Source organism: Pipistrellus hanaki (genome assembly GCF_964339955.1).
Source record: "Pipistrellus hanaki genome assembly, chromosome: 10".
In the NCBI taxonomy this organism is placed as follows: domain Eukaryota; kingdom Metazoa; phylum Chordata; class Mammalia; order Chiroptera; family Vespertilionidae; genus Pipistrellus; species Pipistrellus hanaki.
This window is the reverse complement of record NC_140512.1, coordinates 8,657,158-8,684,169: the sequence shown is the minus strand read 5'-3', so window position 1 is coordinate 8,684,169 and position 27,012 is coordinate 8,657,158. Positions and strand designations below refer to the sequence as shown.

Sequence of the window (27,012 nt, the reverse complement as noted above, 5' to 3'; positions counted from 1 at the left end):
TGGATTCACTATTTACTGGTATTCTTCATACTTATTCTATTTCAAACCAAACTGTACATCTGAAAAATCTGAAATTTCTCATAATTTTTGAATTTTGTCCTTCTATTCATGAAATTTTAGGAAAAGCTCTCATTTTTCCTTTATTTTATTCCATTTATTTAAAGTCAGGAGTGAACTATTTGATTTTTTGTTTTCAAGTCTATTTCAAAATGTACCAAAACCACATGGAAAATCTCTCCTGGGGTTTTGAATATCTAGAGACATTGTGGTCAGGAAATAATGGCACAGCCAAAGCACCAAGCCTAACTGAAACACCAGCAGGCCTCCAGGGCTCATAGTGGTGCTTCCTGGCCTTTTAAATTTTAACTGAACCAGGAAGTTCATTAAATCTAAGGTAATTCTCATTTAAGACATTAAATTACAGGACTTACCATTATAGGTTATTCTTGGCTTGGTTAAACACATCACAAGATGTAAATCCATTTCATCTGAGGGTATAAATTTTGAGCATACAGGGCACTTAAATCCTAAAAAGTAAAAGAGAGACATGTTACTTAACTATTACAAATATTCAACTATGATTTTGTTTTACAAGCATGAAAGATAAAGAGCATTTAAAACTTTAATATTATACTTACAATACTATACTACTTATGTACAACTTGGGATATTACAGTTTGTGACTATAATATCCAACTTAAATCAGTTTATAAGTTCATCCCATTTCCAATAAAACAAGTTCAAATGAGGAGAATTTGGTTCACTACAAAACACCCCTATCTTTTTTTAATTTAAGGCCCCAACGCTCTCATATCTTTCTCATTTTTTTACATTAACCTGAACTTATGATTGTATTCTAACTGTGCTGTGTTAATTACCTTTCCCAGCTCAGTATAGAACAACTAGAGGCCTGGTGCACGAAAATTGGTGCACTGGGCTGGAGAGGGGAGGGGTCCCTCAGCCCAGCCTGTCCCTCTTCACAGTCCAGGAGCCCTCAGGGGATGTCCTACTGATAGCTTAGGCCTGTTCCCTAAGCTGCAGTCTGGCCTCTCTCTGTGGGAGGTGACCGGGCTGATCAGGGGAAGGTGCTGCCCCCATCACCCTGCTGCTGCTGCCACTGCCGGCCACCACAGTTGCCTAGGTGTTTTCATCAACATGGAGTCCAGTCCCTTCACCACGAAAAAAATGACAACTTTCTTCAGAAATTTTCAAGATTTCTCTTTCATAGGATATAACATTTCTTTCTTTTTCTTCTTCTTTTTTTTAATCCTCACCTGAGGATCTTTTTCCAATGATTTTTAGAGAGCATGGGAGAGAGAGGGAAAGAGAGAGAAACATCAATGTGAAAAGGGCACTTCAAATGGTTGCCTCCTGCATGAACCCTGACCTAGGCCCCGGCCAGGGAGGAGCCTGCAACCTAGGTACATGCCCTCGACCAGAATCAAACCCGGACCCTGTGGTCCATCCATAGGCCAAGGTCTATCCACTGAGCCAAACTGGTTAGGGCAGGATATGCCATTTCTTAGTCCCTCCAGTAGGGGACCTTTGTTTTTTCCTCCAGGAGTGAGATTTTGTTAAGGGCAAAAACAGAATATTGGGGACTAGCTTTGGTTATGGGAAATATTCATCATGCTGTTAACCGTGATTGCCTGCTTAAAAGAAAAAACAATCTAACCTGGCTGCGCATTGCATGTCCCCAGGGAATCTGGGAGACAACCTGGAAGTCAATGTTAGAATGTGGTCCATTCCCATTCCAGAACTGCCTATTATCATGGAAAGATTAACAATCTTGTTGTCCAAACAATAGAGTCCCAACCCAGCCTGCACTGCCTACTTCCCCATGTAATCTTTGTCCTACCCTATATAAGCAGCTGGCTTATGGGGGGCTGCAGAGCAGACTTCAGTGGATGACCTGCTGCTCTCCTATACTGCTGGCAGTATTGGAATAAAAGCTCAGATATGATTCAACCCTATCTCTGCTTAACAGTCAGCATGGACCCATTGACGGTCTGGTTTCATATTCGAACACTATTTTCCACACTGTATTAAAAATTTTTTAAGCCGAAACTGGTTTGGCTCAGTGGATAGAGCATCAGTCTGCGGACTGAAAGGTCCCAGGTTCAATTCCGGTCAAGAGCACCTACCTTGGTTGCGGGCACATCCCCGGTGAGGAGTGTGCAAGAGGCAGCAGGTCAATGTTTCTCTCTCATCAACGTTTCTAGCTCTCTATCCCTCTCAATTCCTCTCTGTGTAAAAATCAATAAAATATACATATATTTTTAAAAAACATTTTTTAAATTAAAAATTCAGTTTTGTATATTGTTTTCTCTCCTTGGGCTTTAGTTTATCACTACATTAAAATATTATTACTCATCCCAGATCAGCAAAAACTCAAAAGCTTGACAATGCACTGCTGGCGAGGCTGCGGGACACAGGCACTTCATCCACTGCTAGTGGGAATATAAAATTGTACAACTCCACACAGGTACATTGCAGTAGCTCACCCTGAAGATGTGTCGCCAACAATACCAAATTACATATGCAAGATAGAAGATTCTGGGAAGACAGAGTAGGAAGAATCTCTCCATCTAGACAACCGCTGCACGAGGGCATCTACCTGACGTCACTATTTTGGAACTCTGAAGTCTACTCAAGGCTCCTAACTCCCAGGGGAAGACTGGAACAGTATACTGTGGTTAATTTTAGCTCAGCTCAGTAGCAGCTTCCCTTCCTCCACTCCAGTCACATGACGGGCGGCAATAAACTGGTTCCTGGAGCAGCTTAAACAGAGCTTGCAGGAGCCAAGGTGGGCAAAAGACTCTGCCCACCAAATACTGGGAACCTATGCTCTGATAGCTGATTGCTGCTTCTGACCCAAGGGATCAGAGGGGCACTTCTGTCCTTGGGCCACCATGCCTTTGGTTTAAGCTCCTTGCACTCTGGCTGAAGAGACTGCAGCCCGAGCTTCCACCTACACTTGCTTGAGAGACTCCAAGTGAGAACCCCTGAATCCCATCAATTGATCCCCGTTACTCACAGAACCCTGAGAGAAAAATAAATTTATGTTTTCATTAAATACACACACAGTAATTTACTGTAGCACTCTTTGAAATAGCCTATGGTCAGCAACAGATCTGGTGAATAAAACATTATTCATCTATACAATGTAGTACTATGCAGCTATTAAAAAAGAAATGGAAGGTAATATAAACTAATAAAGAGAGGTTGATCCAGGCTTAACTCTGCAATGAAAGTTTCTTTGCAAATTGAAAAAAAGATGTGCAGTGGGCAATTTCTTTTCCCTTGTTTGGTTCCTGATTTTTCAGAAAACAAAAGTACTCAAGGAATAACATTTTTACACCCTTGGGACTAGGTTCACCCGTGCTGTTAAGAAGAGGGACTTCTCCATGTTCACTATAATTAACTCCCACACCATCTGGGTGCAGGTTTAGGAGAATGTGAATGGGACCTATGGAAGCATCTAGGATCTACTCTAATCTCCTTCTAAGATAAGAAAACTCAGTGAAGTGAAATTTTTGCCAAAAGTCATAAAACAAGATAGCAGTAGAGCTAGGGCTCTCTTCATTGCACTCTGTACTACACACACCTACCAGATCTCTCTCATAAGCATTTGTAAATAAACAATTTACAGTACTGTGAAGGGTGGGGTCACCACATGCTAACCTACACAAGTTCAGGGAAGGCCTGCATGGCAGTACCACAAACCTAAAGACCTAAAGTAACCACAAAAGATGGTCAAATTAAAACTTTAACTAAAAGCAGTTATGGTGGGTAGTCATGTCCTAGGCCAGTACTTTCGCCGACAAGATCAACCTTCACCTTAACTGAGCCTATCCGTCTTTTGGCATCTACAATAACATAGCCTTCAAATGTTTGGATAATTTGCAACTTCCCTTTTTCCAGACCTTTTGGGGCACAATCTAATGTGCCTGAATGCCAGGACAGACACCAGAAATACCTCCATTGTTATTATCATTAATTGCTGACTGTTAACGATCCTGCACCCACCTAAGTATGTGTCTATCATTTTACTTTTTATCCAATACCGAGGTCCGCCCCCGCCCCCCGGCTTTGCTTTCTCCCATCTCTAATCTATCACCAATGGATTTCATGTAACCCGCCTAAGTCCCCTCCTTTAATTGCAATGTATAAAAATAGATGAGAAACCAACATTCCCTGGAGCATTATCCCAATCCCTTGAGATACTGCTTCCCAGTAATTGTCGACAGTTTGGCTCAAATAAACTCACAAAAATTCTTTGAATATTTTTACGTTAACAGTATCTTATACACAAAAATGTTCTATCCATGCATCCTTTAGAGGGGATCTATTCTGATCTTGCTTGTTTTCAAAAAGAAGGAATGACAGACTTTATGTCTTCAGCAGATTCATAATCTACAAACATGTCCAGTTTTTGCTTTTCCTTTTTTCTCTCATTATTTTATCACCTTACTACCAATCCCCCCCCAATATCCCATAATCTATCATCCTATATTTTGCCTTTTTTAATTGTCTAGATTGTTTTAAATACATATAACCTACAAATATGATATAATAGAGAAACTCTGAAAGATATTGATGGTCAGCCATTCAGATAGCTGTTACAAAATACTAGAGATTAGGTAACTTATAAACAAGACATTTATTTCTCCCAGCTCTGGAGACCAAGGTGCCAACACAGTCATTTGTGGTATCCTCAGCTGGTGTAAGGGGCTAAGGAGCTCCCTGGAGCCTCTTTCATAAGGGCACTAATCCCATTCATGAGGGCTCCACACTCATGACCTAATCACCTCCCAGAGGCCCTTATCCTACTACCATCATCTTGGGTGTTAGGCTTCAACCTGAATTTGGGGGACACATTGAAACCACAGCAGTATGTAATGCATTTTTGGAACTGAGCATGAGTGAACACATTCAGAGCCTATTTGTTTATTTTCATAAATAGGACAAAAATAGCTTCTGCTATGATTTTTTTTTTTTTTTTTTCTCAGTTGGGTGAAAGGTGAAGTAAAGAAGAGAGTAACTGCATTTGCTCTGGGAATTCACAGAAAAGAAGGAAAAATACATCTTTGAGCCACCGTTTCTCATCTAAGATACAGTGCAGCTGAATAAAGCCCATCAGCCGCCATGGTCCTAGAGTAACACAGAAGTCAAATAAAGAGCAACAAAAGTTTAACTAAAATTTTCAGAATTATTACAGAACCCTAACCATTACAGTTACTGTTTGCACTCAGTGGCTTAAAGCAAAAACATTTAAAACTCTGATCAGAACACAGTTAAAATTCACAATAAATTCAATGTCCCAAATAGTTTGCTTCTAAATATTTGTTTCCAATTCCGTTCAGTTGCAGAAAACTTATGACCAAAGTTTGATCATTAGCTCTAGAAACAGTATCAATGGAGGTAGAACCTCCATGGCTTGCAGTTGTTTGTCTGTCAAATATACACATTATTCCTATCAGATTTATATTTATTGTCTAACCAAGTTTTAGCTACTATAAAATCAATTTACTAAAGATTCAGTGAATTTTACTAAAGCTCTAAATTTCTAAAAGTACAAATGAAAACAAAATTCAATATGTAGTACCAGATTTCATTAGACTTATTTTAAAAATACAGGTACAGTTATCATCTTAATGAAACTATTGTCAAACATCTTCAGAACTTTCAAATAAAAACACCAAATATTCCACTGAACTCAGTAATGTAAGAATGATTTTAAAATATATCTTCTTCATATTTCACATCAAGGTTTTTTATTTACTTCACAGCAGCATGCCAGATCAGAGTAGACAACTCAAAAAAACATTTAATGAATGACAACTACATCCTCCCTCTTATGTATACTTTCGCCCTCATTGAAGACTAGAGTCCTGGTGCACGACATTCGTGCACTGGGGTGAAGGGGCCCCTCAGCCCATCCTGTGCCCTCTTGCAGTCCAGGACCCCTCGGGGGGTGTCTGTTTGCCAGCTTATGCCCACTCCCAGCAGTCGAACATCCCCCCAAAGGGTCCTTAGCACTGCTGCGGAGGCGGGAGAGGCTCCCACCACCACTGCAGGGCTTGCCAGCTATGAGCCCAGCTTTTGGCTAAGTGGTGCTCCCCATGTAGGAGCACAGTGACCACCAGGGGGCAGCTCCTGTGTTGAATGTCTGCCCCGTGGTGGTCAGTGTGCATCATAGTGACTGGTTGTTCCGCCATTTGTTCTATTTGCATATTAGGGTTTTATTACATAGGGTAAGTGTGGAGTTCTCAGTCCACAACTTTTTCCTTAGTGCTCAAATTAAGAGTCACTCTGAACAGCTAGCTAAAGGACATTTTTAAAGTATGGCTCACTGTGTCTCCTTCCTCCCTTCCCCCTTCCTTTACCCTCCTACTCTCTCTTGCACATGTACATGCACTGACACACAACACGGAGATTTTACTATGATGTTAACTATCAGATTTAAATTTAAGTCAAAGATAACACAACATGCCTAGAAGAAGATGGGATGGAGACCTAGACAGAAATTCCAAGATTTGTTACTTTCTTAATGGAAATCTGTTTTAAGTCTCTATTCTTGGGGGAAATCCTTGCTTTAATTTCTAATTCCATGTCTATCAGTAGATAAAGTATCAGCCTGCAGACTGAAGGGTCCCAGGTTCGATTTCAGCCAAGGGCACATGCCTGCGTTACAGGCTCGATCAATGATTTCCTCTCATCACTGATGTTTCTCTCTCTCTCCCTCCTCTCCCTTCCTCTCTGAAATCAATAAATACATTAAAAACATAAAATAAGTGAATAAACAAATAAGCAAATAAATAGCTAATATACAAAGTGTCCCCACAGAGACCTGGAGCTTGATTGCTTGCTATGACATGCATTGACCACCAGGGGGTCGTACGGAATGAAGGAAGGCCCTGGCCAGGGGCCAGAAGGCCCCTATTGGCCCTGATCACTGGCCAGGCCTAGGGACCCTACCTGTGCACGAATTTTGTGCTAGTCCTATATAATAAAGATGTAATATGCAAATGGTCATTATGCCTTGAAGCATAATGACTGTGTAAAGACCAGATCATGGATCAGGAGGGTAGGACAGCAAGCTACAAGTGGGCAGCAGAGCACTACAGGAAGGGGCAGGGCAGCAAGCTATGAAGGGGGCGGGAGGGCAGGGGGAGCTACAGGAGGGCAGACGGGGTGGAGAGCTACTGGAGGGTGGCAGCAAGCTACTAGTGCATGGATTTGTGAGCTGGGCTACTAGATTTTTAAAAAAACCCTAAAAATTTGTGGGTACTTTGTTTCTAAAGGAGATAATCTTTTATCTTGATCAAATAAATCTTAATATCCCATTAATAGACATGGAATTAAAAACTAAAACAAGGATTTCCCCCAAGAACAGAGACTTAGAACAAAGGGTGATTACTTCATAAGCTATATATATTTCTGATCATTATGTTGTACAATTGAAACTGATATACTGAATGTCAACTAACTGAAAAATATTTGGAAAAAAAAGAACACCAGGTTAAACAAATATATACCACTTAACTATACTATTGTTTTCCATGAAAAGTTTTATGGCTTTGATGTTGCAGAGATTTTAAAAATATATATTTTATTGATTTTTTTACAGAGAGGAAGGGAGAGGGATAGAAAGCTAGAAACATCAATGAGAGAAATATAGATCAGCTGCCTCCTGCATACCCCCTACTGGGAATGTACCCGCAACCAAGGTACATGCCCTTGACTGGAATCGAACCTGGGACCCTTCAGTCTACAGTCCAATGCTCTATCCACTGAGCCAAATCGGTCAGGGCCAGCGGTTTTTTAAAATATATATTTTTTATTAATTTCAGAGAAGAAGGAAGAGGAAGAGAAACATCCTATATAATAAAAGTTTAACAAGCAAATTGTTCCCTCCACCAGGAGTTCAACCAGGGTGCGGGGCTGGCCAACCTCCTGCGGCCCATCCCCCAGGCCAGCCTGGCCCCATTGGCCCAACTGGGGTGGGCCAGCTGGATCCCATCCATGCACGAATTCATGCACCAGGCCTCTAGTCAATGATAAGAGAAAATCATTGATTGGTTGCCTCCTACAGGCCCCACACTGGGGACTGAGCCCAGCAACCTGGGCATATACCCTGACCGGGAATCAAATCCTGACCTCCTGGTTCATAGGTCATCACTCAACTACTCAGCCATGCCAGTAAGGCATAGCAAAGATTTCTTATCCTATCGAATAAAAGAGCAATATGCAAATTAATCATCACTCTGCTACACCCAGAAGCCACACCCATCATCCAATCAGAGAGAATATGCAAATTAACCCCAACCAAGATGGCTGAGGCCACAGAGAGCAGGAGGGAGGCTTGGGTTTCCCTGGCAATGGAAGAAGCCAAGCTTTCCACACACCCTGGGAGGCCCAGGCCTCCACTCACGGGTACAAAGTTTCAATGACAGAAGGTAAATAAATTCCAACAGAAATGGCGGCAGCCATGGAACTGGAAGAGGAGGAAGCTAGGGTTGCCCCGGGCGATGGAGGAAGCCAAGCTTCTGCAGTCCTGGCTGGCTCAGGCCTTCACTCCAGGCTACAAAGTTTCAATTATAGAAGATACATTAATTCCAACAGAAATGGCTGCCGCCACAGAGAGAGCAGGAAGCTTGGCTCTGCTCTGAGCTACAAAGTTTCAATTGTAGAAAGTAAATAAATTCCAAATACCAGGGCCTCTGCTTGCCAGGGGGGCATGGCTGGCCTGCAAACCACCATAGGTTCCTCACTCAGGCCACCCCATACCCCAAGGGAACCCTCACCCTGATCTGGGACACCCTTCAGGGCAAACCAGCTGGCCCCTACCCATGCACCAGGCCTCTATCCTATCTAATAAAAGAGTAATATGCAGATTGACCAGCACTCCAACACACAAGGTGGCTGTCCCCCTGTGGACACAAGATGGCCACCACAAAATGGCCAGCAGGGTAGGGCTGTTGGGAGGGACCAGGCCTACAAGAGAGGGCCAGGTGGGGGTGATAAACCCTGCAAGGGAGGGCAGTTAGAGGTGACCAGGCTAGCAGAGGAGAGTAGTTGGGGGTGACCAGGTCTGCAGGGAAGGGCAGTTGAGAGGGACCAGACCTGCAAGGGAGGGCAGTTAAGGGTGACCAGGCTGGCAGAGGAGGGAAGTTGGGGGGCAAACAGGCTGGCAGGGGAGCAGTTAGACATCAATAAGGCTGGCATAGGAGTAGTTAGGGGGTGATCAGGCTGGCAGGCAGAGTGGTTAGGGGCAATCAGAAAGGCAGGCAGGCGAGCAGTTGGGAGCCAGCAGTCCTGGATTGTGAGAGGGATGTCTGACTGGTGGGATCAGGTCTAAACAGGCAGTTGGACATCCCTTGAGGGGTCCCAGATTGGAGAGGGTGCAGGCTGGGCTGAGGGACACCCCCTTCCCCGTACACAAATTTCATGCACCAGGCCTCTAGTCAACAATAAATGTGAATATAGTAATTCAAAAGCATGTGTATGTAACATAAATCTACTTATCACAAACACTACATCTTTACCAAATAACTATTTTTAGATACCTAATCAAATGCAAAATGTACCTAACAAAATTTGGTAAGGTTTTTAAAATGCTCTTGGCAACTGGAGCTTTAAAATCTTAAACATATTTGGCTAAAAAGTGTTTTCTGTTATTGTTGATAATTTAAATTTTTTATGGCCACCATGACAAATGAAGAGATAATTATGAAGGCTAAAAATACATTAATATTTAGTATCACAATAAAAATAATGCCAATTGTAGCAGTTGAGCACCTGACTGTAATCATATTGTTTTTAAGTAGATTAAACTTTGCCCACATTTTTAATCATATAATCAGACCCAATGTTGCCAGTAATTCCTAATACTATGCATATACAATTTAATCCTTGTGACTTAACTATGTCAAATTTGATTTAGAATTAAAGGGCTGGTTCAATAAGAATTTTTTTAAGTTTAGCAGAAGACATATAATCCTATCTAATAAAAGGTTAATATGTAAATTAACAGTCACTCTGTCACAAAGACGGCAGCACCCATAGTCACAAGATGGTGGTGCCCAGTCCTCTCAGCCCCACCGGAGTCCTCCAGTCCCAGAGGGGAGGCCGCTGAGAGAGGGCAGTGATTGTGAGCGGCCTGGCAGAATGCTTGCCTCAGATGGGCCTCTGGGCCATGGAGAGTCTAGGTCCTGCAGAGAGCTACTGAAATATAGATTCCTGACCAGGGCTACTAGTTGTTAATATTTGATATTCCACGCATAGCATAGGCTAAAAGAAATGCCAGCTCCCAAGCACAAATCAAGTTCCCAAACTACTACACTATAACCCACTTCTACTTTTTTAAGATATCTGTATTCAGTCTGACAAAAGTTATTGACTTCCTTTCCCATAGGGGCTGGCCTCTGGAAACCCTCATTGGTATGGTGTTAATTATCTTCTTAAAGATACAGTTCTTCAGGGACTTCACTCTTCATTAATTATTTCCATAGCTTGCTTATAGCTCCTCGTTTCTATGTGTATACCTGACTCTTGGGACTCCCCAAAGTCACAAATGAGAAGAATGAGATAATAACATTACAGATTTGACAATTTATAACTCCTTAGGAATAAAATGCATTATCTTACAGCCTATTTGCTATTTATCTTGAAAGTTTCTCATAAAGAAACTTACTTGAGATAACTCTGGCAAACTATGGACCCTTGGGCTAAATGTCTGCTTTTGTACAATCCTTGAGTCAGGAACAGTTTTACATTTTTAAATAGTTGGGAGGGGGGAGAAAATCAATATTTTGTGACACATGAAAAATAGATGGAATTCAAATTTCGGTGTCCACTAATAAACTTTTGTTGGGAAACAGCCATGTGCATGCATTTATATATTTCCTATGGCTGGCTTCACACTACAAAAGAGATGACAGATCAAATGGCCTAAAATATTTACCATCTGGCCCTTCACTGAAAATTTGCTGATCCCTGAAGTGAGTCATTAAAAATTGTTCAAATGTCTGAATATTTGTTTCAAAAGGGGAAACTAGGAAAACCCATTTGAAAAATTTTGGTTATGAAAAAACCTGTTAGCAAGCTACTAGTGAACTTAATTAAAAAAAAAAAATGGAGTTTACAAAAGAGCTGAGGAATAATGATGTTCCAGTCAGGCCAGTACTGTCACTGCTTCCCTGAAGCCACACCTGTTTATTCTGAATCCATTTCCAACCTGTATATTTTCCCTCCCAAGTATTTGTCAAGTTCAACCACTTCTCTAGATTTCCATCACCACCCTGTATCTAGCTACTATATTTTTTTTTTCTTGGACCCATAGTTACCTCTATACACACCTGCTCTAGCCCACCCTCTCCCCAAAAGCCATCTTCAAAACAGAGATCTGATTATGTCACTCTTCTGCTTAATACACACTCACACATACACACTTACACATTTTTATAAGCCATCTTCAAAACAGAGATCTGAGTATGTCACTCTTTTATTTACTACACTCTAAAACACACACTCACACACAGACTTTTTATTCATTAGAGAAAGCCTTGCATTATCTATTTCCTCTCACCTACGTCCAGGCCTCATCTCTTCCAACCATTAATCAACATTAAAAAAAAAAGATATATTACATGCTACATATCTGTAGAGTAAGCATGATTTAGTTTAACTGAATCATTATAATGCAAAAATTACTGAGCACCTTTTATCCTGTATAATTACATGTAATGTTAGAATACTGAATTGCTGCCTTCATCTACCCTATAAGTTATCTATATTTTCACAGGTATCCAACAATGACCAACAAAATAGACATTCAAAATATACTTATTGCTTGATTCACTATAAAACCTTAACTGTGTTCTTATTTCTGCTGTAAGTTTATTTAGACTGGGATGTGCTGATTCAGGGTACTGAACTCAGCAAACTCGACTGCAAGTACTGACAGATGTGAAAGATTGTATGTATGGGCTTTCAAAGGGCTGCTTCTAATAATAAAAAATTAGAATAAAGTCTCTTTTATTTTTTTTTATTCTTTTAATATATTTTACTGATTTTTTTTTTTTTTTTACAGAGTAAGGGAGAGATAGAAACATTGAGAGAAAAATTAGCTGCCTCCTACAAACTCCCTACTGGGTATGTGCCCGCAACCAAGGTACATGGGACCCTTGAGTCTGCAAGCCGACGCTCTATCCACTGAGCCAAACTAGTTAGGTCTAAAATCTTTTTTAACTGTCATTACATCATTATATAAACTGAGTTTATTCAAACTAACACATTTCCTTATCCCTATGTACCAATAAAGCCTAGGTTAATCAGTTTAAAAAACCTGAACTTTTGACTGTTGGGAAACAGAACACATTCAGTATGATTATCTAACTGAATATATTAGAAGAGTGAATAGAATGCTGAAAGACTAAGTTCATTCAAAATCTCACAATATTGCCAATGGTAATAATCTATAAACTGTCCTTTGCCCTTCAGATTTTTTACATATTTTAATGTGATGTTGCTCTAACTTTTTAAAGTAGAAAAGGCATTCAGTAATAAACACATCATCATGTAAGAAAATGTGTATTTCAGACATGCACATTTAAGTATGTGGGGTGAAATGATAGGGTATCTGGCTTAAAATATTTCAGAAAAAAGAGATAGATGAGATGAATATGGTAAAATATAATTAACTGGTAAACCTGGGTGATTTATTAGTTCATGCAATCTCTCTCTAATTCTGAATCTATTTGAAAGCTTTCCTAATAATATTGTAAAAGGCTTCATTAACTCTAAATCAATTTTTCCCCCAGTAAATCTGAAAAGGCAAATTCCAACTACAGTTAGAAGTGAATTCAGAAACTACTGAAATTCTAATTCAAAAAAGCAAAACTGACAGTAGTAATTGTTGGAGACTGCTGAGCAATGACGGACTCTCACCACCACCAATCTGAGCAAAGTTGACACAACACACCGGAACCTCGGTTAAGGGAGGCTGAAGGCATGCACAGCCCAGGATTCAGAAACTCCAGTTCAAGGTCTACCCCAGAACAGTGATTTTCAAACTTGCGTGAGATTCATCTGGAGAGCTTGTTTCAGTTCCCTGGGCCGGAGACACTGATTCAGTAGGTAAGGGTGGGGCCCGTGATCTCGCAGTTCTAACTAGCTCACAGGTGACACCACTGCCGCTGCTGGTCAGAGGACCACACTTTGAGTTAATACAAAGAGAACTCACACATGTGCACCGAACACATTAACAAAATATTTACATCAGTAGTGTTCTTAATAGCCACTATTAATGGACACAAATATCCAACAATGGAATGGTTAGGTTGTGGTGTATTCATGGAATGGGATAATTAACCACAGCTACCAAAGAGCAGCAAAATAGACCACCCCAAAATATGCCTCTGGGGTATTATTTTCAGCTGTAGGGACTTAAAAAACAGCAAACGGTCCTAGCCAGTTTGGCTTGGTGGATAGAGCATCAGCCTGCAGATTAAAGCATCCTGGGTTCGATTGTGGTCAAGGGCACATGCCCCGATTGCAGGCTCCATCCCCAGTAGGGGGCGTGTAGGAGGCAACCAATCAATGATTCTCTCTCATAATTGATGTTTCCATCTCTCTCCCCCTCGCCCTTCCTCTCTGAAATCAATAAAAACACACATTTAAAAAAAAACAAAAAACTCTTATCTGCCTGAAGATGGATCTTCCAAAAGGAAGGAAGGTATTTGTCAGAAGTGTCCTCCTCGGAAGTGTCATTAGCCAGGGAAAAATGACTCTTATCCCTCAGGAGGAGACTAGATGTGACACTACACCCAGGCAGACTTCATCACAAACTATCGTACCTCCCATCTATTCTTCTAAAGGCCCACTTACTTATCCTAGAAATCATTTCTTCTCCCCTGAGGCCTACTTCCCCTCCCCCCTGGCCCTGTTAAGATGATGGTATTTAAGCCTGAATTTGAAGCCATCTTGAAGGATGACTCATTTTTTTCCTGGGTGACAAGTAGATATTACTGTGATAAACATATTCCTACCTTTTTTAAATAATTAAAAGATTCAAGAATCTTGACGTATGAAACAAGAAATTGAACACAGAATAGGATATTTAGCAATTATGAGTCAATGGATGAAAACAGTATCATTTAATGAACCTGGGCTCAATCTACAATTCTGCCCAAAGACAATAGTAATTATGTTTTTAATGTATAGAAAAACATCTTACAGATAGCTAACTGGCAAAATTTGGAAATATTCCAAATACAGTAGGAAAAATAAAAATGCGGGTATGAGAATCTTTCTCCTTCCAAACCCAATGACCCCTGCCCCTCCCCCCCAAAAAAAAGGCAGAAAGAAGGGGAAGAGTGCAAGCTCCCAGAAAACATCACTATGAAACACACAAATGATGGATGCCATCTGACACAGCATGCAAGGACAGAAGAACCTCCAACTAAAGTCTTATTCATCTACACACAAACAAGGCAATAATGAAAACCTGGGAACCACAGAGATAGCTGAAGTCTACAAAGTTTTCACCAAGACAGGTGAGGTTAAAAACTTCCTCACTAGGTCAAAAACTTTGTAAATTTTATTTACATACTTACCATTAAACTACTGGTTCCAGAAGGGATACAGGTAGCAGAGTAGAAAAAAAAGGGAAAACCCAATCAATACTAAGAACAAAAAGTGGCAACACAATCTTAACTCTAGGCACCAAGAATAAAACAGCAAATAAACACAAAAGACACACCTTCTGGACTCTCATTCCTGTTTTGCTTATTAATTGGACATAAGAGTTTCTTAACAAAAAGCAGACTTGGGTAGGCAAAGAGAGTAAAGCCTGTAACTTTTATCATGGACACCAGTCAACATGTAACTTAAATTACTAAGGGACACAAGAATCCTTTTCTTAAATTCTATTCTACAGAAGCTGGACTATGCAGTATCAGGAAAATCACCTATTTTTATCCAAAATATTTTCTAAAACTAAAATAGCCACTGTAACATGTCGGTGAATAAAGTAGATGGTTTTATTATTTGCAGGTATGGTTGGAATCTAACTGTTATCCTGAATAAATGAAAGGTTATTATCTCTAGATCCACCTTGATCATATGCATCTAATGTGCTATCAAAAATTGGATTTACTCTTCATTACTGTTGCAATGCTTTTATCACTTTAAGTATTTCGTGTAATCTTTTACTGACTATAAGCTTTCATACCCACCATTTACGGCAATGTGCAGATAGAAATTACTTTGATAATGTCAGCTCCCACTTGCAGAGCACTTTACTATGAGCCAAGCAATTTGCTTCTGCTACATTATCTCATCTAATCTTAAACACCACTACATGAGGTAGGTACTATTATCACCACTTTAATTTTGAGAAAATAGAGGTTCAGAGTTTAAATACTTGGGCCAGAGTCACAAAGACCCAATGATAGACCCCCAAATTTAAACCACTATATTATACAGATAGTAATAAATAAGCAACTTAGAATATTTTCACAATGTTTCAATCTTGTTTTCTTATTCCTGTAAGTACTGAAAATATGTATGACAGATAAATGTAACATAAAACACAAGTCTTATGAAATACTTTCCAACTCATTATCTAAAGTACCAGAACATAAAGACATCAAATATAAAACAAAACTTAAAACTTACAAAGTATCAAATTCTAGTCGTAAGTAAAAACACGAGAGAAGTCATGTTTCTTAGCATCAAGAGGTCAACCTCATCTATACCACTGGTACAAGAATTAAGTCACACACACACATCCACATTAAAAAGAAGAAAGTAGGAGAACCAAGATGGCGGCATAGGCAAACGCCTAACTGCAGCCTCACACAATTTCAAAAAATACAACTAAAATATAAAGTGGACATCATCCAAAACTACAGGAAAGTCGACTGACTGGAAATTCTACAACTAGAAGGAAAGAGAAAACCAGAAGGAAAATCAGAGGAGCTGTAAAAGCCTAAGGTATGGAGACACAGTGTGCACGTGGGGAGAGGAAAGTGCCTGGCTGGTGTTCCTTAGCGGGAAGGAGATAAAAGCTCCGGACTGTGCTGAACCCCAGATCTGGCAGCACTGAACCCCAGTTCTGGGTGAGACCCTGGGGACCCAGGCTCATACAGAGGGATTCTAAGCTGTAAGGCGGAAACTCAGGAGAGCGGCAAAAAGCAGAGCCCCTGAGTCGAGTACATTGCGTGCAGAGGACTGACTGTTGACTGTGCCGCTGGATTGCCCTAGCAGGAAGTAGACAAAAGCTCCGGACTGCACTGAACCCCAGTTCCAACTTCATTGGACCCCAGTTCTGGGCTCATTGGGGAAGAGACTAGACTGTCTGGTAGTGGGCGAAACTCGAGGGCACCTTTCTCTCAGAGGTGCTTGCAGCAAATACCAAAGCAGTGAGTACCAAAGGACACCAAGGAACACAGACTCAGGAACCTCATAGGGCGGGGCTAACAGGAAGCCAAGCCTGTAGGCTCCTCCCTGAAACTCCGCCCCATCCAAGCTGAGCACAGAGGCTTTTGAATAAGGCTGTCTCCCGGCATAGACACAGCTGATCCTCACAGCCAATTGGCCTGGAGGTCAATTCCTTCCAGTGATACCAACAACAATTAAGACTTAACTATAGCCGGACTGGTTTGGCTCAGAGGATAGAGCGTTGGCCTGCTGACTGGAAGGTCCCAGGTTTGATTCTGGTTGAGGGCATGTACCTTGGTTGCGGGGACATCCCCAGTAGGGGGTGTGCAAGGGGCAGCTGGTCGATGATTCTCTCTCATCGATGTTTCTAACTCTCTATCCCTCTCTCTTCCTCTCTGTGAAAAATCAATAAAATATATTTTATAAAAAAGACTTAACTACAAAAAGCTGTACACACAGTCCACAAAGGGGAGCACCAAGAGTGTCTACCTCAGATAACTGGGAGGCTAACCCACTGAACCATATAGGACACCTTAACACACAAAGCCACCCTACCAACTCAGGGAAGCAGCAAAAATGCCGAGACAAGGAAACAGATCACAAACGAAAGAAATGGAGGACAAGAAGCAACTGGATATAGAGTTCAAAACCACGCTTATAAGGTTTTTCAAGAATTTCCTAGAAAAGGCTGATAAAATAAATGAGACCTATGAGGATATGAAAAAGGATCAACTAGAAATAAAGAATACATTGTCTGAAATAAATATTATACAGAACCCTAAAAACAATGGAAGATCGCAAGAATCAAGTCAAAGATTTGGAACTCAAAGAGCCTGAGGACCCTCCTCCACAGAAGCAAGAAGACAAGAGAATCCAGAAAGTTGAAGATAGTATAAGAAACCTCTGGGACAACTTCAAGCGAACCAACATCAGAATTATGGGGGTCCCAGAAGATGACAGAGAGCAAGATACTGAAAACATATTGAAAGAAATAGTGAAAGAAAACTTCCCCCACCTGGTGAAAGAAATAGACTTACAAGTGCAGGAAGGGCACAGAACTCCAACCAAAAGGAACCCAAAGAGGACCACACCAAGACACATCATAATTAAAATTCCAAGAGCAAAAGACAAAGAGAGAATATTAAAACCTGCAAGAGAAAAGCAGGTAGTTACCTATAAAGGAGCACCCATACGATTGTCAGCTAATTTCTCAACAGAAACCATGCAAGCCAGACAGGAATGGCAAGAAATATTCAAGGTGATGAATAGCAAGAACCTACAGCCAAAAATACTCTACCCAGCAAAGCTATCACTCAGAATCAAAGGCCAAATAGCTTCACAAATAAAAAAAAAAAGCTAAAGGAGCCGAAACCGGTTTGGCTCAGTGGTAGAGCATTGGTCTGCGGACTGAAAGGTCCCAGGTTCGATTCCGGTCAAGGGCATGTACATTGGTTGCGGGCACATCCCCAGTAGGGGGTGTGCAAGAGGCAGCTGGTTGATGTTTCTCTCTCATCGACGTTTCTAGCTCTCTACCTCTCTCCCTTCCTCTCCGTAAAAAATCAATAAAATATATTTTTTTAAAAAGATTTCTAAAAAAAAAAAAAAAAAAAAAAAAAAGCCAAAGGAGTTCATCACCCCAAACCAGAATTATATGTATTGCTGAAGGGGGTTCTTTAGGAAGAGGAAGAAAATAAAGATAAAAATTATGAACAACAAATATTTAACTATCAACAAGTGAATCTAAAAACCAAGGGAATTAAAAAACGTGATGAACAATATTAACTGTTGAATATAATAGGATCAGAGGTATGGAAGGGAAGTGGACTGGTGATTCTTGGGGAAAAGAGGAGTGGGGGTGCGGGAAGAGACTGAACATAAACTGTGCACCTATGGATGAGGACAATGTGGGGTGGGAACCTGGTGGAGGGGAAAAAAAATGAGGAACTTTTGTAATATGAATAAAGATTTAAAAAAAGAAGAAAGTATACTTCTGTATTCCTTCTTGCTACAAGAAACTCAATAAATTAAACCAATGGCTTACAAGAAAGATAAATTATATGTGGTTATTTGTTATAAAGGAACTACAGGCCTGGTGCATGAAATTCATGCACTGGGGGGGAGGGGAGGCGGTTCCCAGCCTGGTCTGTGCCCTCTCACAGTGCAGGAGCCCAAAAATCGATCGCCACCCACCTTGGGCTCCTTGATGGATTACCCCAAAGAGGTAGGTCAGAGCCAGAGGTCCCGCCTCTGTAGCTACAGGAAGCCCAGCAGAAGCTGTGCAGAATGGCCACCGGGGCCCCACCCCCACAGTGTGTGTGTGGGGCTGTGGGAAGCCCACCTCCGCTGTACACACAGCCATCTTGTGATGGCACGAGGGCATCACATGTGAGGGTGTGATGACTACTTAGCCTTTTATTAGTAAGGATATTTTTTCAAGGATACCTTTAAATAACAATGTTTCAAAAAACTACAAGAACAAATTTGCAAAAAATACTGTATATCCTATTTAATAAAAGAGTAATATGCAAATTGACCATCACACCAAGACACAAGATGGTTGCCACAAGATGGCCTTCAGGGGAGGGCAGTTGGGGGGGGGGAGGGACCAAGCCTGCAGGGGAGGGCAGCTGTGGGCGATCAGGCCAGCAGAGGAGGGCAGATGAGGTGACCAGGTCAGCAGGGGAGGGCACTTGGGGGAGACAAGGACTGCAGGGGAGAGCAGTTGGGGGTGACCTGCTCTTCAGGGGAGAGCAGTTGAGAGCCAGCAGTCCTGGATTGTGAGAGGGATGTCCAACCACCTGTATCCGGCCAAACAGGTGGTTGGACATCCCTCAAAGGGTTCCAGATTGGAGATGGTGAAGGCTGGGCTGAGGGACACCTCCCCCAAGCATGAATTTCATGCACCAGGCCTTTTATTTTAGTATATAAATAAAAGCTAAATAAAAAGTTGTATCTTTCTTTACACTTCAGATATTTAAAAACAAAACAAAAACATTTGAGTAGAACCAGTAACTCCCCATTTCCCCAAGAACAATGAAAGCTTTATACATAAAATTAGAGGCCCAAACTTCAGAAAATAAGTACATTTACAGAGATGAAAGGCAACTGGTACCTCAGAGGGCAAAATTTTACACCTAGGGGTGTCCTGGTAGATGCTTAGCAATTGTTCTCCAGAATGGGGAGATGGGGGAGGTGTGAGGGAGGGTGTCCTGATTTTTAAGTATTTGCTATTGCCATCGTATAAACTGTCTGTGTCCAATTTTGAGCTTCCTAAGTGTCATCCCTGAACAAAGAACTGGGAAGAAATGAGCAGCAACATGTCATTACATAGTATTTCCACCATATAGATACAATAGATGTCAATAATCTTAAGAATACCGATAATAGGAAGAGATGTAATAAAATAGGAAGTTATGAGTTTTAAGCACTTACTATGCTTTGTCTTAAATATAATTTGTTGAATTGTAAGTCTATATCATTGAATTTTAATGATGGTTACCAAAATCCTAAATTTAACAACCCACTTCAAGAAGAGCCAGTTCCAGCATACCACTTGGCATTCGTTTTTTTCATTCCACCTCTGGTGGCTTCTCAAGGAAGAAAGCTGTAAATGCTTTAATTACCCAGCTCTCTCAATTATTTCTTACTAGAGACCCAATGCACAAAAACTGTGCAAGAGTGGGCCTTCGTTCCCCCAGTTGCCAGCACAGAGGTCCCTCTGGCACCCGGGACCCAGGCTTCCCTCTGACCCCTGACAGGCACCTGGGATCCGAGCTACCCTCACAGCCCTGGCTTTGAAGGACGTCCGGTCTAATTAGCATATTACACCTTTAGTATAGTTAAGTCTATGTGAATGTTCCTTAAGTCTACCTACTCTTGCTCTTCAGGTAAGCAAGGCCAACCACCTCAGACCCCTAAACATAAGAGACTGGCAATATTTGTTCCTATTTTTCTCCAGTCTTCATCACTGAAAAATTGCCACTTGTATTTGCTGCAAACATACTTCCCACAACCTGCTCCTTTGACATGACAGTGTTTGCCTGACATATGCTCTTTTTACATTTCCTAAAAAGACCACAATTTACATGTACATCGATATCATTTACAACCCCTGTCACCAATGATATGTTATTACTTTCTGCCAATCTGACTTGCATAAAATGTTACCACATTACTATTTCAGCTTGCACTTGCGTACAAAGCAATCTGGTAAAACCTACTGAACTTAATAATGGAGAGTGCTGTTTCAGGAGTGTAGTGGAATGAGGGATTAGAGCAGCCCTCCTAATAGAAACAATTCAAAATCCAGGATTTAAAATGGGAGAAGATTGGAAACCCAAAGCAGTAAAGTGAACAGTAATAGCAGACTTTTGCCTTGAGCTAGGATACCCTCAAAGGGTTGTAATTTCACTATTAAGATACATTACAAATAATTCTTCTTTTTACCCGCCTCCCAGCACTAAATGGAGAATCCACTTAACCTCGACACTAGGTGGGGAGGGTGCGGAATATCACCACTGGGAATATGAATATATTATATGCTGCTTCTGCCATTTGAATTCATTTCTTGATGGTCTAAAAACCTTAGGCTGAAATTCTCACGCTTCAGCATGCAATAGAATCACACGGGATGTGCCAAGCCCTGTAGTGGGGGTTTTGCAAATACTATGTCATTTAATCCTATTCAACCTTGTGACGTAGGTTTAATCATTTCCATCTAAAGATGACTAAATTGAAGCTCACAGACTAGCAGAAAAATATTGGTGACAGAAGAGCGGAGACCGGTTTGGCTTAGTGGATAGAGCGTCGGCTTGGGGACTGAAAGGTCCCGGGTTCGATTCCGGTCAAGGGCATGTACCTTGGTTGCGGGCATATCCCCAGTAGGGGGTGTGCAGGAGGCAGCTGATCGATGACTCTCTCTCATTGATGGTTCTAACTCTCTATCGCTCTCCCTTCCTCTCTGTACAAAATCAATAAAATATATTTAAAAAAAAAAAAGAAAAAAAAATATTGGTGACAGAAGAGACATAATGCCCCTTGGGTAACTTGTTTAACAAAGCTTCATTTGGAGGCTCTTTCCATTGCTACAGTCAATTATGTCCTACTTCTGAGATACCTTCTTTAAAAGGAAAACATTACTGTACACACACACACACACACACACACACACACACGCGCGCGCGCGCACACATACACACGGCTAATATGCTGTGTCCCTCCCACAATCCAACCAGTTGGTCTGAAGCACACTGACCACCAGGGGGCAGATACTCAATGCAGGAGCTGCTGAGCTGCAGTGACTTGGCAGCGGCAGTTCTCGGGTGATGCACCCTGAAACCAGGGAAGAGGAAGCCCAATTTCTCATGGGGCCGTGCGATTCCATCTTCGGCTGTAGGTTATGTTATTGCTGGGGCACTGTTGGCCCTGAATCTGGTTTACTGCACAATTGTGTTTTCGTTCCACACTCTTTACGACAGCAACTTTACCGAGTGCCCTCTCGCACGCTTGATGGAGTGCTGGTTTCCGCACCATCACCGCAGGCCAGGCCGAGAGACCCTACCTGCCAGAGGGACCTCATTCACTCCAGAAAAGCCCTTCGAGCCAGGTGCAGCCAGCTGGGGAGGAACCGTGGGAGACTGACTACAGGGCGTGTCCGGCCAGTCTCAGCCACCTTCTAATTAATCTCCTTTCTATGTGCATGAATCCATGCACCTGGTCACTAGTTTAACATAAAAGTTCTATGAGTGTATATCTCAAGGCAAATGGAATTGCCAATCACATAACAAAGGGAGTACAATGAATGGTTCCTGGTCCAGAAGCATCAGCAACACCTGTTAATAGGTTAGCAATGCAAACTCTCAGGCCACGCCCCAAACTTACTAAAACAAAACTGTGGAGGTGGGGTTAATTCTCATGCCCATTAAAATTTGAGAGCCACAAAACAACAACAAAGGATTAAAGAAAAACGAGTCATGTTGCTATTAAGTTAATTTGGAAAATGCTGAATTAAAATGAATTAGCTAGATTTCTTTATTGTAGAAATTTAATAGGTTATAAACTTGCTTGGTTACAGAACACTTCCTTTCAGGAGAAACTTATGGGACCAAATTGAACTCTTAAGGATGCTGTCCAGTATAGGGTTTGCTCCTTAGTCTGAGGGCTAAGGGAACACACACCTGCAGTCGGACAGACTCAACAATGAATCTGAACTCTAGAAGTATGAGTAATGTAGGACAAGAATAGTTAACAGTAAGAGTGGTGATAATGATGATTATCACTACTAATTTTTTTCTGCTTATAAAAGTCACATAATGATTACTATAAAAATAAAAAAAATGATAATCCTAAAATGAAAATAGGGTAGAAGTATCCATACTAGTCAGAAATAACCAATCTGGAATATGTGGATCTTCTGGCCTTTTTTTCATTTATGTACACACCAAAGGCCTGGTGAACGAATTCATGCATGGGTGGGGTCCCTTGGCCTGGTCAGCAATTGGGGCCATGTCGCTGAGTCCGGATCAGGGCAACTGGAGCCAGCTGACTGGAGAGAGGGACCACAGGAGGTTGGCTGGCCATGGGAGGTTGACTGTGGGAGCACACTGACCACCAGAGGTCAGCACTGAGCATCTACCCCCTGGTGGTCAGTGAACCTCATAGCTACCAGCTAGTCATCCAGTCATGATGGTCACTTAGGCATTTATATATATACTAGAGGCCCAATGCATGAAATTTGTGTAAGAGTAGGCCTTCCTACTCCTGGCTGCTGTCACCTGCTTCCCTCTGGCACTCAGCACCCGGGATCTGGGCTTCCCTTAGGCTACCAGCAGGCACCCAGAATCTGGGCTTCCCTTGTAGTCCTAGCTTTGCCTGAAGGTAGTCTGGTCTAATTAGCATATTATGCTTTTATTATTATAGATTATAGATAGATATACACACTAATTTGTTAAGAAAATGGCCAAAACAAATTTTATACCACACTGATATTACTTGTTTCTAAGCTATCTATCCACTTTAAGAGTTGGTTAAGAATGATATATTTGTATAAGCAGATCCCATTCTTAAATTTACCTTTGATATATTTACATATTCAAGCCTTCTACTATATAAACACTTTGAGTATTCTTAGTTTTATTGTCCACACATTAGAGGACAATGTTACTATACAGGAACTGACTGAGGAGGGAGTGACCTTTAGGGGACAGAGCAGAGAAAATAGGATGGGCAAGAAATAACCTCATTCAGCTTTCCAATGTCTCCCATTTCTAACTTACCCTCAACATGAAAGAGTACACGTTGTACACTCCATTTATATGACATTCAAGGACAAGCAAAAGCAAGCTATAACAAAAACAGGCAATATGAACCAGCCCCTGGGTGAGAATGTCTGGGAAGGAGCATGAGAATTTTCTGGATGAAGATAGTGTTCTCTGTTCTGACAGTGTTGCTGACACAGTGCACTGTCAAATGTATTTGTCAAAACTCTTCAAACTAATACACTCAGGTTCTGTGCATTCTAACAAATAAAATGAATCCTATATTTAAAAAAATAAATAAAGTGGCTGCTTTCTTTCCACAAAGAGGTCCGTAGCCAACAATAATAAAATTAGAAGGCTCATAGAGAAAATTAAAATAGTTAAAAAAAAAAACAAGATTGAGAGAACATGACAGTTACTCAGCTCAGTAAAAAGAGGGTCCCGTGTGTTACATTCATTACCAACAGCACCTAGCCTCATAGCAGAATTTAATAATCTGTTTTATACATAAAATTCCAAGTATAAAAGAATCATACAAAAAATCAGAGAACTATGCCAAAGACATTAAGAATTTAGACATTAAAAAATGCATTTATATGGGAGGGGGGGGTAATGGTAAAATATGTACACAGATAATAATTTAATTTTAAAAAGTAAAAAAAAATGCATTTAACTGTCTTTTAGATAAGGAATTCTTTATAACTTTAAGGAACAGGAGCTTATAGCTAATTAAAGTTTTTAAAAAATATATTTTATTGATTCTTCACAGAGAGGAAGGGAGAGAAATAGAGTCAGAAACATCTATCAGCTGCCTCCTGCATACCTCCCACTGGGGATGTGCCCGCAACCAAGGTACATGCCTTTGACCAGAATTGAACCTGTGACCCTTGAATCCACAGGCTGACACTCAATCCACTAAGCCAAACTGGCTAGGGCTAAAGTTTATTTTCAAAATATTTTTTTACAGTTTAATGTCAATCATTTTTCTTTCTATCCTACAGATAACTCATTATATATATATATACACATACACACACACACACACACACACACACACAAATATATATATTATTTATTTCAAGAATTATCACCTTGTGGTGGGCAGAATAATAGCTCTCCAAAGAGACTGCTACCTAATCCCCGAGACCCTCCAGTGTTACATGACAAAGCAGATTTAGGTCGCTAATCACTGCTCTTATCATAGGGAGATCATCCTAGATTATCTGGATAGATCCAATTTAAGAACAGGCTTTAAAAAAAATGTAGAAGAAAATAAAAAAGGGGGAAGGGGACACATAATACTTTCAACAATAAAGATAAATTAAAAAATAAAGAAAAACTTGGAAACAGAAAATGGTTTTTAAAAACGTCAGAGAGATGGCAGTTTGAGAAAGACTTGGCCCAATGTTGCTTGTTCCAAGATGGAGTCACCATAAGCCAAGAACTGCAGACATTCTCTAGAAGCTGAAAAAGGCAAGGAAGCAGTTCTCCCTCAGAACCTCCAGAGCAGCCCCCCAACACCTGCATGTTAGCCCAGTGAAACCTGTTTAGAACCTCTGACCTCCATAACTGTAAAGCAATGGATTTGAGTATAAATATTCATAGATATTTATTACAACACCAGAAAAGTAAGAAGGTATAAATATTTTAATGCTTCTCAACAGAAGGGTTAAAGAAAACACAGCATGTGCATATTACTGAATAGCAAGTACTAAGCAGTTAAAGTTCCATTTATATGTCCTCCCATGTAAAAACCTTCTGAACACATTAAAGAGAAAAAAAAGGAGGTTTTAGAATATAGTGTGCCCACATTCTTGACAATAACAGTCTCCATGGCAAAATCACATACAAAATAAAACTTTTTCTCTGTACTTGTAAGAATGTATATGAATTTATTAAGACGTTAGAATGTGAATATAACACTGACAATGGAGAGAGTGGAATCATCATTGAACTGAAAATGACTTTCATTTTATCTGAACTGTCTAAATTTCAAAGAAATGGATTCATATTTCTTCTACAATTAAAAAATAAGAGAACTTGCAGTTAAAGATGACTGCATAATCAAATTTATCAGTCTCTGTGAAGACCAAACATCCTCCTAAAATTACTAAAAATGTATTTTTTTTAAATACATTTAAATATGTATAAAAACCTAAACAACTGGCTGGTAGCTATGACATACACTGACCACCAGGGGGCAGATGCTCAACACAGAAGCTGCCCCCTGGTGGTCAGTGCACTCCCACAGCCAACCTCTCACGGTCCCTCTGCTGAGCCAGCTAACCTCCCAAGGTCCCTCCCCCTGGCCTGCCCCAAGTGGCCCGATCACTGGCCAGGTCGAGGGACCACACCCATGCATGAATTCGTGCACTCTAGTAAGCCTATAAAAGGACAGAGAAAATGAAAAACAAAAAAAGCAATACCACAAGACTATTAAAAGAAAATAAATGACTAGTAACTTTAATTGCAGAACGAGGAAAGCAACCTAATTTACATCAAGCACAAGAATTGGCAGGCAGAAAAGAGGCCTAAAAACAGAAATATTCACTGCATGTTGTGTAAGAAGCAGTTAAGAGTTTTCCAGCTGTCCTCCTTGACTTCAAGCAAGTAGGCAACTGTTCCTCCGCAATGCTGGCTTTAGACTCTGTTATTTGGAGAGGGCAAGGTTTTTGCACTTGGGGACAACAGAAGTATATAATGGCAGAGGTACCTACTGAATATGATGATTAAATGAAGAGACCATATTGAGTGTTTATGACTCTCAACTGTCTTCTCATTTTGTTCCTAGAACTTGGTATTAAAAGAAGTATGTTTTCCAGGCCAAGAAAAAGGAGAAATGCCATTTTGGAAAATATGACCAGACCAAGACAGTAATTTAACATGGGTGACCCTGCATTCACGGAGAGCTTCCAATCTGCTTTGTTAGTGCCTTAATTTAAAGTATAATAACCAGCCATGATCACTAAACATTTGAAGAAAGAACCAAACCAGTGACTGAAAACAAACAATGAGAAAAAGCAACTGGGAAGAAACTGAGTAAAAAAGGAGGAAAAAAAACATTTACACACACAAATGCACACATAAGTACAAATCATTAATATTCTTAGAAAAAATATTATGCCCATAAAAGAAGAATAGAATATATGGGGGGGGGGGGGGAATCAATCTTTTTTAAAAAGCTCTTGGAAATTAAAAAATTATAGAAACAAACAAAAATCCACTAAAGTACTAGAGATAAAAATTGGGGGGAGTCCCCCAAAAAGAAAAAGCAAAGACAAAAGATAAAGAAAAAGATAAAAAGATA

At 40.7% G+C, this 27,012-nt stretch overlaps 1 protein-coding gene across 1 annotated transcript in view; it reads right to left on the bottom strand.

The window, feature by feature from the left end:
• Nucleotides 1–27,012, bottom strand: part of ZNRF2 (zinc and ring finger 2) — a 60,067-nt gene that overhangs the window by 20,328 nt on the left and 12,727 nt on the right. Inside the window, exon 2 of the mRNA XM_084896818.1 lies at nt 432–527. Coding sequence (XP_084752944.1) covers nt 432–527 — 96 coding nt within the window. The remainder of the gene's footprint in view (nt 1–431; nt 528–27,012) is intronic.